At 36.8% G+C, this 19,828-nt stretch overlaps 1 protein-coding gene across 2 annotated transcripts in view; it reads left to right on the top strand.

Annotated features, from left to right (window-relative positions):
• Window positions 1-19,828, top strand: part of pde4d (phosphodiesterase 4D, cAMP-specific) — a 153,094-nt gene that overhangs the window by 41,503 nt on the left and 91,763 nt on the right. Inside the window, exon 1 of one of the 2 annotated variants that reach the window (XM_056463862.1) lies at window positions 14,012-14,376. The exons of the other annotated variant lie outside the window; for it this stretch is intronic. Within the exon in view, the coding sequence (XP_056319837.1) occupies window positions 14,237-14,376 (140 nt within the window). The 5' untranslated portion in view covers window positions 14,012-14,236. Of the gene's footprint in view, window positions 1-14,011; window positions 14,377-19,828 lie in introns of those variants that run through there. 2 annotated transcript variants of the gene reach the window in all.

The following is a 19,828-nucleotide window of genomic DNA, read 5'->3' as shown; positions in this document are numbered from 1 at the left end:
TTAAATAATTGCGCAATAGCAACATTGCTATTTACTCCAAATGTCAGCTTGATTCATTCATAAGAACAACCACTTTAGTTTCTCAGTGAATCAGCGGTTTTGAATGAATCATTTAAATGAATGATTCAGTGAATCACTAATTAAAACAAGGGTTTCCCGGTGCCAGCACTTACTGGTGATTTTAGTGTTAAATTATTCATCCATGACAAAACTGAACAAGCAAAGGCTGTTTGATTAAATAAATAAGAAAAATTATTTGCGAAAACTTGAAAATATTAAAATGATAAAAAAATTAAAAAATCCACAGTTGCATTGTCCCGCGCCACAATCTCAGCTCAAACAAATCCTCTGCTTAACATGAAAAAGACACTTTCTGTTACATCACATCTACGTAGTAAACACGTCTTATGAAGCATAAAGCTTTTTAAGTGTGAAAGAATGAACGCTTTATATTTCCCAGCCAATTAAAGCAATGGTGTGCACGAATAAGAGATCAATAACAGATCTCTCTCCACGTCCCTCCCAGCCCAAGTTACAAAACAGCTTATTCACCCCAGCCACAAGGATCTATGTGAGACAGGAGCTGAATAATTCATGGCTCTCCTCGACTACCTGGGTCTTCCTCACCGCAAACGCTCCTGCATTACCCCATAGGCTTTTATGTGTCCCGCTAATGCAGATTTTACCATCACCGAGCCCTCTGCATCACGACTCAATTCCCCAGTGTGTTTAGATGATGTCCTCTCTGTTACAACATCACATCACAGAAGTGATAGCATGGCACGACCCTTTTTTAATGAAACAAGAAATCAATAATAAATGGAAAGCATAATTTTCCATCTGACTTTTATCTTCTGTGTGATCGGCACAAAAAATCACAACGAGCAACTTTTCTCCTGGAATCACACACCTTGTCTCTCTTCTGTTACATAATTCGTCTCTTTCTGCTATTTATATCACTTCTGTTTTCTGGCTTTTCCACAAAATTCTCCCTGCCGTGGGCGCTGGAGACAGGAGACTCGATAAAGGGTCATTCAATGCGATTACAGCTAATGAATAGAAAGAAATGCGACTGATGGACTGAGGTGAGATAAAGTGACTGTCTGATAAAAGACTTATTGGGGGACTCTTGGTGTGGCACCGGAGGGCCTGTTTACCAGGTGGCAAGCAGAAAAGCAGTGGGCATCTGGAAGGAATGCGGTGATGTAGTGTCATGCAGAGATGATTTGAAAAATGGGAACCGCTACTGCGTGGAGGTAATTGTTCAACTCCTTGCGGGATAACGTTGTCATGTCGCTGTAGGACACAAAAAAATTAATTGGAGTCGTGATAAATCGCGTAATAAACGAGTCCTGGCTAAAATTTTTCCCAGTAAGAGACTTTGAAATAGTTGAAATATTCCACCTCCAGAGTGATGAAAACAATTATTTTCTAAAGCTGTTGCTGGATGCATTTGTTTTTCTTTCTTTTTTGTACTTCTTATGTACCTTTCTTCTGTCTTTTAAAATGTAATTATTTATTTACCTATGTAATTTAAATATATTCATTCATTCATTCATTCATTTATTTTCTTTTCGGCTCAGTCCCTTTATTAATCTGGGGTTGCCACAGCGGAATGAACCGCCAACTTATCCAGAATATGTTTTACGCAGCGGATGCTTTTCCAGCTACAACCCATCACTTGGAAACATCCATACACACTCATTCACACACACACACTACAGACAATTTAGCTTACCCAATTCACCTATAGCGCAATATCACCTATAACGTCTTTGGACTGTGGGGAAAACCGGAGCACCCGGAGGAAACCCACACGAACACAGGGAGAACATGCAAACTCCACACAGAAATGCCAACTGGCCCAACCGAGGCTCTAACCAGCGACCTTCTTGCTGTGAGGCAATTTAAATATATACACACCAGTTTAAAAATATTTTTGTAAATTATATAATTATGTAAAAAAGGCTCACTGTTTTTCACCGAAATAAAACAGTTTTCACATTTAAAAAAACAAAAGAAAAGTGTTGTTGTTGTTGTTGTTATATAATAATAAAAATATTAATAAATCTACAATTGTCATTATTTTAAAATAATTAAAATTATTAGTTAAATTTGTAGTCTTTATATTTAATCATCAAGAGCAATAACATCCACCAACTGTTAATAATAGCAATAATAATAATAAATAATCAGTTATGTAGTATTATCGTCATATTGATTTAATTTATAGTAATAATATATTTTTTTTATAATTAAAAAAATTATTAAAAATAAATATTCAACCCAGGATCATTATTAATTCATACCCCTGTAAACATTTTTGAGATCGCAAAATACGCTGTGTACGCTGTGTACGCTTTTCAGATATCAAACTTCTCTCGCGAGTGCTGTTCTCACATAAATCCACCAGAGGCCGCTGTTGACTGACCTAAACCCAACCGAGTGTTTTCAAAAGCACCAATTGACCCGATCACCCCTTCAAAAGCAATCCAGGAAAAGAAAATCCCTGATTTTTACCACGATTTCAGATCTTACCACGTTCTCACCCTGACATTTACGTGTTTATTTTATTTTTTGCCTTTTGTTTTTGTCTTACCTGCTTTCTGAAACCGTTCTTTGCCGTACTTCATACCCCCATCATCACGATCAACTCCTTTCTGCGTCTCAAGTCCGCTGACATGCATGGGGAGCTACTGGGCAAACTGATAACAGCGGACAAATCGTCCACATGGAGGTAAGCGGTCAGCTGGTAGCGTGAAAAGAAACAGGCCATCGACGGCATCATACCGCTACATAGCTTTCATTTTAAAAAACGGTATGCAGCCATACGTAGCGCTGGCTACATAATTCGCGCTCTTCAAAAATGTATACAGAGGTGCGTTTTCACAATGAGACTGTGTTGCAAATATTATTGTTATTATAAAATAATAACATGATATACTACAACAACAACAACAACAACTAGTAGTAGTAGTAGTAATAATAAAAGTAATAATAATGATGATGAAAGCTCTGTGGATATGTATTTTGCTAATAGTTTCATAGTAAAAAATATTTATGGACAGTTTATTTCAAGTCAGCAGCCATGGACAAGTGTTTAGCCAATGTACATGTACATTAAAATGTAGATAGTATGTATTGAATATATACAGGGTGATTCAAAAAGAACACCCCAACTTTCGAGTTGATGTCTCTGGAGTCATATTGAACATCTATGAACTTGTTTTCTACTGAAAAAAAACTTGAAGTACTCTTCACATTGATTAATTACCCAAGGTTCCATCATGTTCCTTTGATTACGTTTTTAAAGTTGTGGTATTCTTTTTGAATCACCCTGTACATATAGACGTTGTGTAAAGAAAACCCTTCGTCTTTCCTTTGTCATCTTTGATTCCAATTCCTCTGCAGAGTTATGTTTGATATAGGATGATGTTTTATTTCGGATTTCGTGTAGCAGTTTGACTGATGGCATTTAAATGCCACCTGCTCTTCTCCAGATCATCTTTCAGACCATTATCAGACATGGCTATACACTTGTCACTGCCAATATGCTGTTAGCTCAAAGTAACTATCAAGACGAGGTGAAGGTTAATTACATTGTGACAGTAATTACACATTCCTGAGGGCTGATAGTAGACGAAGCTTACGTGACATTGATAGCTGCGATATTATCTTTCTTTTCTTTCCGCTGGCCCTTTGAAGAGTCCCTCAATTTATTTCACCAGCACCTTCCTTCTTCACACAGCGGGGTTTTGTTTTCACAACAGTAATAGAATTCAGGAATCGTAAAAAGAGAGAATAATGCCTCTGGGTGAGAATTGGAATTATGCAAATTAGTCTCTGGACGTGAGTAATTCATTAGCGGCTGCAATATAACAAAGATATTCGACTCCTGCCTGGTTCAGGCACATAAATTGGGTTATAACTTTGCAGACAGGTTATGTTTCATCTGATTTACTCAAGAGCTCATTTACATGGATTTCATTACCGACAGTACATTCTGTCTTGTTTTACACCTCATACCTGTCATTAAAGGTTAAAACAAAACTGGGTTGACTGTGGATGTACATAAGAGAGTTATTTTTGTAAATGTGTTGAGGTTAACACCTTTAATCAATCATAAGAAAGCATTTTCTGATTCTGTTCCTGAACAATGGTTTCAAAGTGTTCAGAAATGCAAAGCGGATAGGTTCCTGCCGTCAGTGTTTTAAATGAAGTCATTGTTATTCAACGCAAGTGCGCCTTCTTTTTATGTAAATTAGACTCATTTATGGATGGGAATCATGGAGAATCTATTCCAGTTCCTCTTAATGATTCTTGCTCCTTAATAGTTCCAGTAATGACTCTTTTAGTACTTTCAAGGAATCAATATATGGAAAAAAGAGAGAGAGAGAAATAGAGAGTGCCGGTTTAGCTTCTGTAAGCGGTTTGTGTTTGATTCACTAAAAAGAACTGTCTTACATCATGCATTTGAGTACTCCATTACACACAGCTGTACTTTACTTGTGGTTCTGTTTGTTTTGACTCACTAAGGAATCAGTTCATAGGAATCACGTTTCAAAACTGGACTATATATGTAACTCTGCTTACCTTTAGTGAACAAAAGTGAACTTGTTCGTTTTTAGTCATTTGCTTTGAAATTATACGACTCTGGTGGCACACTGCCTAGTTGATTCAATAAAGCAGTAACTTCATAGGAGTCATTTGCTTTGGCATTAACTACAAAAAAAATTAAGTGATTCCTTTTAACAAACAAATGTTTTTTGTAGTCCAATTTTGAAACATCAAATCATGAGAACCTCTTCAAATGAGTCATTTACTTCAAAATCATGCCATGCTGTTTGCCCACTTTTGTTTTTATTCACTAGAACCAGCTCAAAAGAGTCATTTTCTCCTATATCAGACTGCACTTTGTCTAAGACTTTGTCCTAAAGTAGAGAGAGTCAGTTTACTCCACATGTTGTACACCGTTTGTATTTGACTGACTAAAATGAACTGACTCGCATCATATATTTTGCATTACACACAGCTGTACTATATTTGTAGTTCTGTTTGTTTTTGACTTACTAAATACAATCAGTTCATAGCAATCACATGCTTCAAAACAGGGCTAAAAATGAACTGTTTTCCTTTTGTGAACCAAAGTGAACTTGTTTATGTGAGTCATTTGCTCCACAATTTTACTACAAAGACAAACTGGTTCACTTAAACAATGAAATAGATTCACAAAAAGCAAACAGATATTTTTTTGTAGTCTAAATTTGAATCATTATATCATGAGAACCATTTCAAAGGAGTCATCTACTCCAAAGTCATTCGCACTGTTGTTTTGATTCTCTAGAACTAGCTCAAAAGAGTCGTTTTCCCCATATCAGACTGCACTTTATCACAGACTTTGTCCTGAAGTAGAGAGAATCAGTTTACTCTACCTACTGTACACCTTTTGTAATTGATTCAGTAAAAAGAACTGACTCACATCATACATTTGAGTAATACATTACACACAGCTGTAGTTCTGTTTGTTTTTGACTCACTGAAAGGAATCAGTTCATAGGAGTCGCATGCTTCAAAACTAGACTATAAAATTAACTGTTTGACTTTAGTGAACAAAAGTGAACTTGTTCATGTGAGTCATTTGCTCCAGAATTTTACTACAAAAACAAACTGGTTCACTAAAAGATTTTAATAGATTCACAAAAAGCAAATAGATATATATATATTTGTAGTCTAAATTTAAGCATCATATCACGAGAACTACTGTATAGGAGTCATTTACTCCAAAACCATGCACACTTTTGTTTTGATTCACTAGAACTAGTTCAAAGGAGTAATTTTCTCCTATATTAGACTGCACTGGGTGCACAGTGTTATTTGTGCACAGTTGTTATAAGTGACCAGTTTGTATGAGCCACTTGCTTTAAAATTGCAATGCAAAAATGAGCTCCTTTTAGCTAATCAAGCTACTTACAGCACTGTATGTTGTTTAACTCACTAAAACAAACCAGTGCATATGGGTTATTAGATCTGTAATTAAAACTACATTAATCAAACTGTCTAATTTAGACTGTATATATTTACACCACTAAATCATTGGCACATGGTTTTAAAGATAAATTGTCTGTGCATTGTCATTTATACTGCTCTTAGGACCTTTACTGAAACCATACAGTACTTTATAGACTTCTAAGAACCTGTAAAACCTGAGTTAAGAGTCTAATAGATCACCCCGCGGTCATGATGCTTTTAAAGGCCTCGGTGCTGCACTGCTTACGTTTATGTGTTGCTTTTATTTTAAGACCTCGGGTGCTGCTATGTGACTCTATCCTGGTGGCCCTATTGGTAAAAATGAAATGTGTAAAGCAGCGTCGAAAGATCCCCCCATAGAAAGATAACATAAACGTCAGACAGCGAGATAAGACCGCTGGCGCAATGCAGAAAGTCTATTTTGGGAGCTGGGAGGATGACTAGCGTGAGCAGCCCCAGTAGGACCCTCATTCTGGAGTCATAACGTCTCCCTCGCTCACTCATCAGTGATCACGCCCAATGCAAATACCAGCACGCATTTCATTTAGCTCGCGCTGCCGCTTAAGTGCACCGAATTAACAAGTGAATGAAGTGGAAATGGTAGAGATTGATAATGGTCACAGATCGTGTGTTAAAAAAAGGAAAGAAGCTGTTGCATAATGCATTATAACCAGGTTGCGGTTCAGCGGTGCGTCCGTGCATTTATGCTCCGTGGATTTTTAACACTAAAAGCTTTTATCCTAACGGATGTTACGCAATGAAGAGTATAAAATGCGACTCCTGACGTACCTGCTGTAAATGCATTTCTGGGGAGGAAGAACGGCAAAGTGATTCTAAGCAGTTTTATAAATCAGCACTTGACAGATTTATTATGGCAGTGAATATTGAGCTAAAGCAGGGTGGGTTGTGACCTGATAATGGGTTTAGGTTTGTTATGATGGGATTGTGGACCACAGAGGGGAAAAAAAAACAATTAAGCTAACCATATTATTATGCATAATTAGAATAACACAATGAATGAGATGTAAAACACGCTGTTTGTCTTGGTGGTCAATTATGCAGTGCATTAAAAAACACATCATGTATTCAGCTTGAATGTGCAAGAATTTAATGCATAAAGGTTATCTAGTTTTTTTTTTGCTTTTGTATATTATACAGTAATTGGCCAGTTGATATCCATCTTCAGTGCTTCCCACAGGTTTGCTGGTACCCGGATTGAAACACACCATTTACCCACATCATATAAATAGTTAACTATATGCCACAAACAAATCCTAATTACATTTTTAAAAATCATTTTATTTATTACGACACTGTTATTCACTGTTTCATTTCAGTGGGTTAAATGGAAAAAAGACTATTGAAATTAAAAAAGAAATCCACTATTTCTTTTACTTTTATGCTATTTAAAAATCATCTGACAGGTAACATCTGCTTCTCTCTCTCTTTTTAAAGTTCAAAGCAAACTTGAATGTCAAAGCATTTGAGATATGTATATAAAATAGCCTATGTAATATATTGACATCATCAAATTAGTAAAATAATGAGCAAATGAGAAATAAACGACAGAAAAAAGAATAAAAGCAGACAATATCTCTAAAATTGTCGTAATTGCAGGTCTAAAACGTGTAGATTATTTAAATAAGGCAAATGTGTTAATTAACTATTACTAATGGTGAAGCTACATGTATTTTGCAGGTATTTTAGACCTGTAATTTCATTCTTTTTGAGTATACAATAAGTTTTTCATCATTTAGATGATGAAAAAAAAAAATAAAATTGAATTATTTTATTTGAATTGAATTATATTTATTGAAAAAAAAAAAGAATTATTTAATGGCTCTCTCGCTACTCTGTGTGCAGTCAGCTGCGAAACCAAGCGAAAGTAGGGCTAAGTTAAAAAGGTAATGCAAAAACGCATAGGAGCTTTAGAAAGCGAAACAAAAGTTGAATCCCCCCAGACATTTTAGGAGACTTAGAAAGCCGGACCTGACAAATTTTTTAAGTGCCAAAAAGGCGCATCTCTGTTGGGTTGGCAGAGCACGTGAGACTGTCTGTGGGAGTGTTAACAGGTCTTGCGCACACAGAACGAAACAGTAAACGAGAGAAGATTTTTATTCATTCATTCATTCATTCATTCATTCATTTTCTTTTTGGCTTATTCCCTTTATTAAAAAGGGGTCGCCACAGCAGAATGAACCGCCAAATTATCCAGCATACGCAGTGGATGCCCTTCCAGCTGCGACCTATCACTGGGAAATAGCCATACACACTCATACACTATGGACAATTTAGCTTACCCAATTCACCTATACCACATGTCTTTGTACTTGTGGGGCAAACCGGAGCACTCGAATGAAACCCACGCAAACACAGGGAGAACATGCAAACTCCACACAGAAATGCCAATTGACCCAGCCGAGGCTCGAACCAGCGATGTTCTTGCTGTGAGGCGATTGTGCTACCCACTGCGCCATCGTGCTGCCCTGAGAGAAGATTTTGCACTACTTAATTGATCGCGGATGTGTGGCTATATTGGTCAGATACAAAAAAGTCTGAAAGAATGTTAATAATAGTAAAAGAAAATATACCTGACCTGCCTAAGTAAAGACCATGTGTGGGAAGCACTGATCTTTAAAGCAGTAGAGTATCTCTGTGTTTGCTGGTTTTTAAGTCCTACAGTAGCTTATTGTAAAATCACAAATGAGCTGTTTTCCTACATCAAAACACTCAATTAGTTACACTGCTGAAGATGATTGAAACTTTTTTTAGAAAGAAACTATTCTTGGATGTACTCTGTATGCTAATCTTCTCCTTGGGAGCTTTTTCAAAATCTCCTCTGTGCCTGTTTTTTGTCTTCTTTTGCTGACGTTGACAGCTTTTTTTTTGATCAAGTGTTTTTCAGCTTTATGCATCAGAACCAAGGAATTATTTATTATTAATAATGGCATGTTTATTTCATATTTATAAGAGTAAAATGTATAAATTGGTTTAGATAATAAAATATTATACCATTAAACTTAAGTGCAAGCGTTTGTGGTCAGTAAGTATCAGTCAGTATGTATACCACCTGACAAAAGGTTGCCTGTCGCCTACTCAAGTTTTAGGAACAACAAATAATAACTTGAATTCTAGTCAATCATTTGGTATCAGAAGTGGTTTATTTGAAAGGCAAAGGCCTCTAGATTACGCTTATTTTACTAAAATAAAATATGATTATGGGTTGATTTTTAATTATTTAATGAGGACAGTAAGGTCTGACTTTGCTTAGACAATAATAATATACAGTATAGAATATAAAGTCATGGTGCAGTGGAAAAAGAATGAATATTGTTAATGACTCCCATGAGCTTGGAGGACTACATCCATACATCTCTGCAATGACTCAAATAACTTAATACAATCATCTGGAATAGCAAAGAAAGTGTTCTTGCAGGACTCCCAGAGTTCATCAAGAGTCTTTGGATTCATCTTCAAAGCCTCCTCCTTCATCTTACCCCAGAGATGCTCAATAATGTTCATTTCTGGTGACTGGGCTGGCCAATTCTGGAGCACCTTGACCTTCTTTGCTTTCAGGAGCTTTGATCTGGAGGCTGAAGTATGAGAAGGAGTGCTATCCTGCTGAAGAATTTGCCCTCTCCTGTGGTTTGTAATGTAATTGGCCGCACAAATGTCTTGATGCCTCAGGCTGTTGATGTTGCCATTCACTCTGCAGATCTATGGCATGCCCTCATACTGAATGTAACCCCAAACCATGATTTCTCCTTCACCAAACTTGACTGGTTTCTGTGAGAATCCTTGGTCCAATCTTTGGATTATTGTTTGTTGCACTTACAACTGGGATCGACGACAAGACTTTTGTCAGGTAGTGTAAGTACTGTATCTGGATATTTTGTGCTGGAAAGTCAGGGGTCGCCACAGCGTAATAACTGGCAACTATTCCAGCATATGTTGTACGCAGCGGATGGCCTTCCAGCCACAACCCAGTACTGGGAAACACCCATACACTCTCACATTCACACACACATGCATTCACTATGGCCAATTTAGTTCCTCCAATTTACTTATAGCGCATTGTCTTTGGACTGTGGGGGAAACTGGAGCACCTGGAGGAAACCCAGGCCAACATGGAGAGAACATATAAACTCCACACAGAAATGCCAACTGGCCCTGCTGAGACTCCTACCAGCAATCTTCTTGCTGTGAGGCAACAGAGCTAACCACTGAGCTGCTGTGCTGCCCCTATTTATGTATAACAAGCACAAAATCTTCGAATAATTTTTCACTGTGTTATTCTGTTTATCGTATCTTTGATTAAATAAGCGCAGCTTTGGTGACCATAAACAACCTTTCAAAAACTATTTAAAAAATCTTACACCAAACTTTAAAAGAGTACTTAAATATAAATCAGATCAGAGAGTTGCAAATCCCATTTGGTATGCATTTTAAGTTTTCTAATCCACTGACAACATCAAATGAAAATGAAAGGGGTTTGATGATGGCTGATGATAAAAATAAAGAGAAATCCAATAACAAATCATCTCATAAAGATCTTGTTATCAATATTGCCCAGTGCGGCATCCCGAGGTCTTCTCTCTGTTTTTTTTTTTTGTTTGTTTGTTTGAGGAGTCATTTGTTGTGTTAAAAGCAGAAGAGTTCTGCTCGCACTGACAGAATCGATACACTTTAGCTACTGGAACGAAGAGGGCAGCGGGGGCTCTCGTTATGGGGTCAAAGAAGATGACCACATGCCAACAGGGAAGTAAAAGTGTAGAGTCCTCCCACACAAACACACTCGTGCAGCAGGGATGCTTTCTCCAAGAGAGCCATTGCCTTTGCTGCAGAAATCTGATAAGAAAATGATTTATAGTGCAGAAGAAAAACAAAAATATTACCAAACATCAGATCGTGTGAAAGTTGAGTAACTATGAAATATATATTTTTACAGCACTATTATGTTTTTCAACCAGGAATTATTTATTGTTTATTATCCCCTATGTCATTCATGATTTGTGGTGTGCTTTATGTGTTTGATTCATTTTAAAAGAATCAACTTATTGGAGTTATTCATTTGGGAGTCAGGCTGCTGGTTAAGTTTTCTGAATTATTAAAAAAATACTTATTTATTGAATATAATATGTTTGAGAGGTTGACTATAATGTTTGCATTGATTCTTTTTTATTATTTACCAAAAGAGACCGTTCCTAAGAGTCACATGTGCTGAATTTGTACTAGAATTATTGTTCACTGTATGTTGCTTGATTCATTACAAGGAATCAGTTCATAGGAGTAATCTGACTGCACTGATTGTGCACTTGTTTGATGCTTTAAATAAAATCAGTTCGTAGGAGTCATTTGCACTAAAATTGCAGTTCATAGGAATCATTTGATTCGCTTAAAAAATGAACTACACTTATGGCTTTTTGTGAAATAGAAACAGTTCATAGGAATCATTTGCTCTGAAATGGAACTACAGGGATTACTTTAGGGCTGCATGATATTGTGAAAAACTAACATCGTGATATTTAGTTTTTCTGCAATATATATTGCAATTTGAGTATAATTTCACAAGATGAACTCTTGTAACTCTATTTGGAAAGAATTCATAATTTTAGGGGGGAGTAGCTGCATAAAATATACAGAAATCTACCAAATAAAATAAAGCACAGATGAAAACAATAGAACAAAGATAAAAATAAAACAAACATCGCTTTGTAGTTTTCGGTGGAGTCTAACAGCATTGAGGTTGAGAAACACAATAATCAAATGTAAATTAACACTGTATAGTCTTTAAAATTATCTATTTAAAATCTCTGTTAAAGTGGCAAACTTTAGAATTTCTTGTGCCCAAGAAATGGTTTAAATTTGCTTGAAACCTTACAATCACAAGGCGTAAAAATACAATAAAATGAAAGTCTTTCACACTATTAGAACCAGTAGATCAGGTAAAGTTTTATTAATCCTAGAGGTGTGAACCTACACTGGTCTCGCGGTTTGATTCGGTGACGATTATCATGAATTAATTCGGTTCAATTTAATATCTCGATGCATCACGGTGCTTTGACGATGCTTTCCATACACAATTTTACATTTTACTTTACAGCACAAGAATTCTTGTATTAAAATGTGTAAATTTTAAATACATTTTATATGTATTTGTAATACAATCTTGTCCTTTAATACAAGCAGTCAGATATATGAACTGTACCTTTAATTTTTACCTGCTCAAAGAAAACACTCTTTAAATGTATCATACAAAACTCAAGGACATGCACAGAACAACATGAGCATTTGTAGCAAATAAACTAGTGTAAATATTATGCCACTTGCCTCTTTGAGCTTTTTTGACCGAGTTGTTCAACAGAAAGGGCTGTGATTGACTCTGGCGCTGTTTATTGATAAATGACACTGGTAAATGGATGTGGCGATCACAGAAAACTCGCTCATGTCTTGTTCCACAAGTATCACTATAACAGCCGAGAGGAGAGGAAACATCACACCAGCAGGTCAAAGGGGCCACAGTGAGTGAGAGAAATGGAGTTTACTTTCATTTTCTCTACAGCAGCGAAATAGGGGCTTCTGATGTAACTTCAGTTTCAGTGAATGACTGTCCAGCAAACACACGCAGTGAATTGTGTTTCTGCATTAATTACTTGCCTCCCTCGCCATAGTATTCCACCGCATATGAGATAAATGATGTCAATACATAATAACCGGTTAAGATCTATTACTGAACCAATACCGAATTGTGCATCGCGGTGCATTGAAGAAACAATTAATTTTCATTCATTCATTTTTTTTTCGGCTTAGTCCCTTTATTAATCCAGGATTGCCACAACAGAATGAACCGCCAACTTATCCAGCACATTTTTATGCAGCGGATGCCCTTCCAGCCGCAACCCATTACTGGGAAACATCCATCCACACACATACACTACGGACAATTTAGCTTACCCAATTCACCTATACCACCTGTCTTTGGACTTGTGGGGGAAACCAGAGCACCCGGAGGAAACCCACGCGAACGCGGGGAGAACATGCAAACTCCACACAGAAATGCCAATTGAACCAGCCAAGGCTCGAACCAGTGACCTTCTTGCTGTGAGGCAACAGCACTAACTACTGCACCGCCGCGTCGCCCACAATTAATTTTGACACCCCTAATAATTCCAACATGAGATTGCAGATCATGCAATGGGACCATTGCAGATTTGCACATTGCGATATTGATGCTGAAATGATATAATGTCCAGCCTTAGATTACGTATAAAGTAAACACACTACTAAAAAAATGCTTTTTTACTTATAGTTCTTGTATCAAGAGACATTTTTCGAGACAAGCAAAAAATATTGTCTTGTTTTCAGAAATATTTAATCAAAATTAAGTGATCTTTTTTCTTAAAACAAGCAAAATAATCTGCCAAAGGTGTAAGCACAATAATATCATTTAAAAGTGAAACCAATATTATTTTGCTCACCCCAATTTTTTTTTGCCCATTTTAAGGAAAGTTTGACTTTTTATTTCTGAATAATTTTTGCTTGTCTAGAAATTTGGAATAAATTTAAGAATATTTAGATATTTGCACTAGAAACAAGACAAAAACTTGTTTTTGCAGCACAGAATATGTATTAAAAAGCTGCCCCTAGAATTTGTTTAGCGCAAATCCTGCGAGGAATCACAAATCACTGACGTAAAACTCTCAGGCCAGGAAAACAATAATAGCCGTCAACAACTTTAATGTTCAGGAAAAAGCTGGATAAAGCTGAAGTAATTGAAACACTGAAGGATTTAGAGCGGTATATACTTGCTGAACTCCAGTGCTGTGCCCTCTGTGATGAGAGAGGAAATATATCACTGGCTACAGGAAAAAACAAAGACTTGATATCGTCATGTGGATAGGAAGGAGGAATGTGGTCAAGCGTTTTCCAGATAAACATAATGAACGTCAGATGGGACGGGGAGCAGATCGGCACACTATCATCAGACCCGGCTGTATTTAGACCTCATGGAAACCACTGACCATTTGACAGCCATTTAGTTCTTCTCCTAAACGATTAACAGAGTAGCTTTGTTTTTATAGGGTTCAATGTTAGGTCCAAATTGCAGAGGGACCCAGAGGATCAACCAAACAGAACTCCACATGCCAGAGTGGAAGTTGGGAAAGCGTATGGAAGTAAAGCAACAGTAGTCACATAGTCATTCCTCTCAATGAGAAGCATTTGTGGAGAGCTTGTTGAGAAACTCTTGATGGTCTGTCATTCAATGAAGTCCGGCCGCAATCACAGGGTTCGAGAGGAGAGAATGAAACGCTTGAGCAGCCTTCCTCTCCGGAGGCACTCGTGGATCTGGTGAGAGTTTCCTTCAGCATATGTTTATGTGTGTTTGTGTTTTCTGCTGATTGACTTCTGGAGGAGCGCTGGTGTCCACAAGACAACAATTTAGCGGCATGTGTGTGCGCTATTGAGCATGTGTTAGTTTATGTGTGTGTGTTGCATGTCTGAACAGCTTTGTTGCAGGTTGCTGGGCTCTCGTCCACCAGCTTGCCATTGAGGGTAAATTTACTGTTTAATGGTGGACTCATTTCCTGAGGCCTCATCCAGCATTAAACGCCTGAGCAGGTTCACAGATGAGAGTGTATATCAAAAGCAGATTAGCAAGGGAGACGGTTGTAATTTCATCAGAACGGTGCTTGTTTGTTTGTCTGTCAGAGTAGAACCTCTATAGCAGTGGAATGATTATAGTAGCAGTATCATATTTGGCTTGTATATTTAATTGAAGAGGCTCATTTTCTATAGCTTTGTGAATAACTGATGATATTTCTCACAAATTTATGATAATTAATTTTATTTATTTTTGCATAAAATTGGTCAAACTTACAAAAAAGATTATTATGTTGACGGTTAACTTTTTCACACGGCTCAAGTTTGATTGGCCACAATGTATTTTAGTGGGATCACAACAATAATAATTTTATTTCCCTTATTTTTAAGTTTTCTAAACTTAGATCTTTAGTTGTTTTATGATCAAATTGGAGCTTGTCATTCTGGGGATCATTTCTGTGATTATAAATTAGCATATGAAGAAATTAGATGCAAAAACCTCTAAGTGCTTGTTCTATGAGCATTTTTTCTTAGCCCCTTTTGTTAATGTTCTGTTATTTCATGTTAAATGAGATGAAAATAACCTATTCTTTACCATAAAAGTTAAATCACTTAATTACTTATTAAGCCTGAGAAAAATTCAAATTTTAGATGAAAATTTCAGGCACTTAGAGGTTTTTGCATCTGAATTCTTAATATACTGTAAAACTATTTCTAAATGATTTTTGAACCTACCTAAGTAGGGTTGTGTATTTTTGGGGTTTATTTCGATATCGTGATAAATCGATACTTTTAAATGGTATCAGTGCCAAAACATTGCCTGAACTGATACTTTTGAGCCACAAAATGATTCGACTTTTTTTTTTTTAATCATTTTAATTGAACAATATAATTAAAGTTTAAAGTATACATCACTTCATATATTATTATATTTTTAAATTGCGTTAATATGTTTCTTTTGATTGTTTGTTTGTTTGCTAGCATGAATGCAAGATTTGCATTATGCAATTAACAGTACATTAGCTTACTACTAACCTCATCAAAATCAGGGAACACCATTTTTCTAGGGTTGGGGCTTGTGACTATGTTTAAATGGATATCAGTAATCTAATGATTTGCCTTAATCTGAATAAAACAATAATATGATTTAGGTGTTTATATGAGTTGCTTTTTGAATGTTACTTTCATGATCCCATTCACATGTTATAGCACATAGATCGATTAACTTCATTGCGTCATCACATGATCCACATTTCCTCCAGAGTTTCGTGCAATTTTGGGTGTTTCATTTATCATTTTTCGGCTTTTAATGCTGTTTGGCAGTTTCACTTTCAATCAGGAACATTAAATTCATGCCCCGTGACAAACTGAGACATTGGATGAGAATATAAAGTAAGGTGGAAGAGTGTGGTCTTAATTGTATTTGATAGAGCACGCAGAATGGAAAGAAAAAACCTCCGCATTTCGCAATGTTTGTAGTTCTTTAAGGTCATCAAAAATCGCTGTTTACGTGGTTGACTCTTAATCAGAGTATTGTCTTAATCATATTAAAAGATTATTGGTGTCCATGTAAACATACTCAGTGTAAGGGCCAGATGATGTCGCGAGCTGTCAAAGACAGTTACTCTGCATTTAAGTTAATTCCATGCGCCCTTAAATGTTTCATTAAGTTTGATGGTTTCCCCCCTTACATGCAACTTTTGTGCAGCATCTGCTGCACATTGCTGTGTCAGAATTCTTGCTTGTAAAATATAGACATACTTTAAAACGCTTAGTTTAGGCAAATTTGATGAACGCAATCATGCGTGTTGATAAATCTGAAGGGAGTCGCTTACCGGATGTGCCATACTGCACGTTTTGCAATCTACATTGAAGCAATAAATAGCTGCATGTAATTACATCTGTAAATAAATACATTTGTAATTACACTGTTGACCATTTCTTACACCTTAACCCACCCTTAAACCTAACCGTACCACCAAACCTGTTCCTAACCTTACCCATTTCCCACCTGAAGAGCACTAGAAGTGTTCTGCAATACATTAAGAAACACAGTACAATATATTTATTTTTTGATGCAAGTACATAGTAGTTAAGGCCACCTAACATAAAGTGGGACCTGACATTTAGTTTGTTTAGAAATGTGCTGTTTTGCAACATATTGTGTTGTTTTTGTAAGATTTCCATATCTTTCTGCTACCAAACGTCAGAAGCAAACCTTTAGAAAATGGCATCAGCTTCCGCTTTCTTTTCTCGCATAAAAAACACGACTGCTTTACAGCAACCCTCTCATCTTTCAAATACAGGGACATTTTCTTTTCTTGATTCACTGCAGGCCCATCACGTAATCCCTGACCGTGGACTTGCCAAGGCGCTGATTTTCTCTGGAAATACAGGCGCTTGTGTAGCACTTCTCATCCCTTTAGCTCAGCGGAGAGGCTTGGCTGATAGATGCTTTATTGAATCTGCCACTGGGCTCCTTGACAACAGTGAGGAACGAGTGGGTGTCTCGCTATTAGTTCACAATAAGAACACAGTGTCAGCACAGTCAGCGGGCGGCAAGCAGCTCAGGCCGTATTTACAGCCCTGTTGATGCAGGAAGAATAGCGCCTGAAGCGGCTAGCATCCTTAGCGGCCCACCAATGCTAACCCGATTTGTTTGCTGCCGTCATGTTTTTTTTTTGTACTGTATGTTTCAAAGCATCTCTCATGTCAATGTGTGGGCTGCTGCATTTCATACAGTACATGGATGGGCTTACACAATCTGTGCATGCAGTTGACGATAGCTTATTGCTTAAAGGATAAAATGGGAACTTGCTATGGATATGCACTCTAGCTTTCTTTAAGGGTCACGTGTTGGGTGATTAGCATTGTTGTAAAGTAACAAACTACAAATACTCAAATTACTGTAATTGATTAGTTTTTCTCAGGAATTGCAATTTACTAAGTAGTTTTAAAAAGGTGTACTTCTACTTTCCCTTGAGTACATTTAAAGTGTTGCATTGGAACTTTTACTCCACTATTTTTCTTTAACTTGCAGTAACTAGTTTTTTTTTTTCTTGTCTTGTAAAAAAAAATGTATCCTACTATTCTAGTCCAATCAAATAATAATTTTATATCATAATGAACAATTTCAACACATGTTTGGAAAGTGTGCAAGAAGATGTGCAAAATCTTTATATGCAATCATCCTGAGATTGTTTAGACTGCATGTCACTGATGAGAAGACGAGGGATGTCTTCTGTATGATCGCCAAATGGCCTTAAACAATCACTTAATGCACTACAGAATGTTATGTTTTCACACACATGTACAAACTGCATGCAAACACATCAACCTTTCACGGTGTAATACAGTGGTCTTTCAGTAGTGGTGGGAGATATGTTCTAAAAATAGCCCGCAATAAGTGAAATCCGCAAAGTAGTCTGCTTTATTTTTTATTTTTACAATTATTATAGATGTTTTAAGGCCGTAATTACACTATTTTCTCAGATATTTTTATATTTTTATCTTGTTTAAACACCTGCGGAACTTCTACCTTCCTTTATCATGTCCAAAACTCCAACTTTTTGTGCGATGGTTAGCATCTTCCTATGGATTTTGGGTACTACTGCAGTTCCTTTGAGGGTGCAGAATGTTTCGTCGACATAATGGGGTTTGTTGGGGAGAAAACTTGGGGAGTGACACTGCTAACGATGAAACATTTATGCCAATTTGACAAGCTGAATGCATTCAGAACTGTATAGGAGACTGTACAGGAGCCAATCAGGACGCAGAACACAATGCGCTGTAAAAAAGCACGTTAAATTGCTCAAAAAAAATCTGCGAGAGAGCAAAAGGTAAACCGCATTATGGTGAGGGATCACTGTACTCACTACTCTTAAGTGTTTTTAAAGGGCTACTTTTTACTCATAGTTTGAGTAATATTTACATCAGTTACTTTTACTCTACTTGTATTTTTCAATAGTTAATTTATTTTTCAATAGTAAAATAGTCAATGACCTGGTTCACACTGACATCTTGTGCGTAAGCTCGCTGCGCATACATCACATCTATGGAAAAATCAAACTGTTTACATATGCTATAATAATTACAAATGAAAGTTATATTACTTGTGGGTTAATGATTTAAAATAAAGCCTATTGATATCGAAATTTACATTCTTCTGATTTCAATCGACACTTTTATGTGTCAACAAAATACTCGGATCTGACTCTGTCCAATACAGTTCATAGCGGTTATTTAGATGTCGCCCAGTTTTTTTGGTGCAGATGCTATTATAGTTATCATTCCCAGTGTGAACATTCATTTGTCTTGGATGTCGGTAGTTGCTGTGATAATTTTCAGTTGTTTGTGTGATGGTTGTCTCTTAGGTACACAAAGTCATTCACAAAATAGCATCCTTGCAGGATAATTGAAATAATGCCTCCGAATTGTTGGCTCTGTGGCATATTGTGAGCTCTCAGCGTGCACTTCGGTGTCTTTTTAAGTGGCATATCACATAGCAATAGAGGTAATCCAGAGAACAGTTTGCTCGGGAACAAATAAGCTACAACCCCGAATCATTTGCAGCTCCCCGTGTGCTGAAAGGCTTCTCAGGCGATGAGGAGGTGTCGAGAATGGACTTGAAATAATGAGCAGGAACACTTCCAATGTTCTCTTAGCTTTACGAGGAACAGCGATCACTCAGTGTTCACGCTGCTGTAAAAATACTGTCGCTGATCCAAGGTGCTATCCGTCCTTGAAAGCGTTGGCAACCTGACTGTGTGACACATGGCGTTCTGTTTTATCGCCTTTAGTGCTATTCTTCAGTAGTCGGATCTGCCGTCTTACAAATGCAGGGGTTGGATTGGTGGTCCTGTTTGAATCCTGTGCCAAGAGCCTTTGTGTCATAATGTCACACCATAGGTAGTGAGAAATATGATTATTCTTTCCTTTGGCCACTCTGTGTCAATGTGAATAAATGTGAATGTGAAAGATTTTAAATGTATTATCTACACACACTTGCCACTTTATTAGGTACACCTCTTCAATTGCTTGTTTATGCTAATATCTAATCAGTAGGGGTGTGAGACACATATCCCATGAGGGTTATGTTCACGAGAACTAAACAAGATACGATTTTTTGACAAACTCAACTGACAGGAAATTGCAAAAAAAATTATAAATAATAAAAATTAAATTAAATAATAACAAAAAT

This window comes from Danio aesculapii, chromosome 8, assembly GCF_903798145.1.
Source record: "Danio aesculapii chromosome 8, fDanAes4.1, whole genome shotgun sequence".
NCBI lineage: Eukaryota > Metazoa > Chordata > Actinopteri > Cypriniformes > Danionidae > Danio > Danio aesculapii.
Note: the sequence above shows the minus strand (reverse complement) of the source record. Positions and strands in the feature narration are given on the sequence as shown.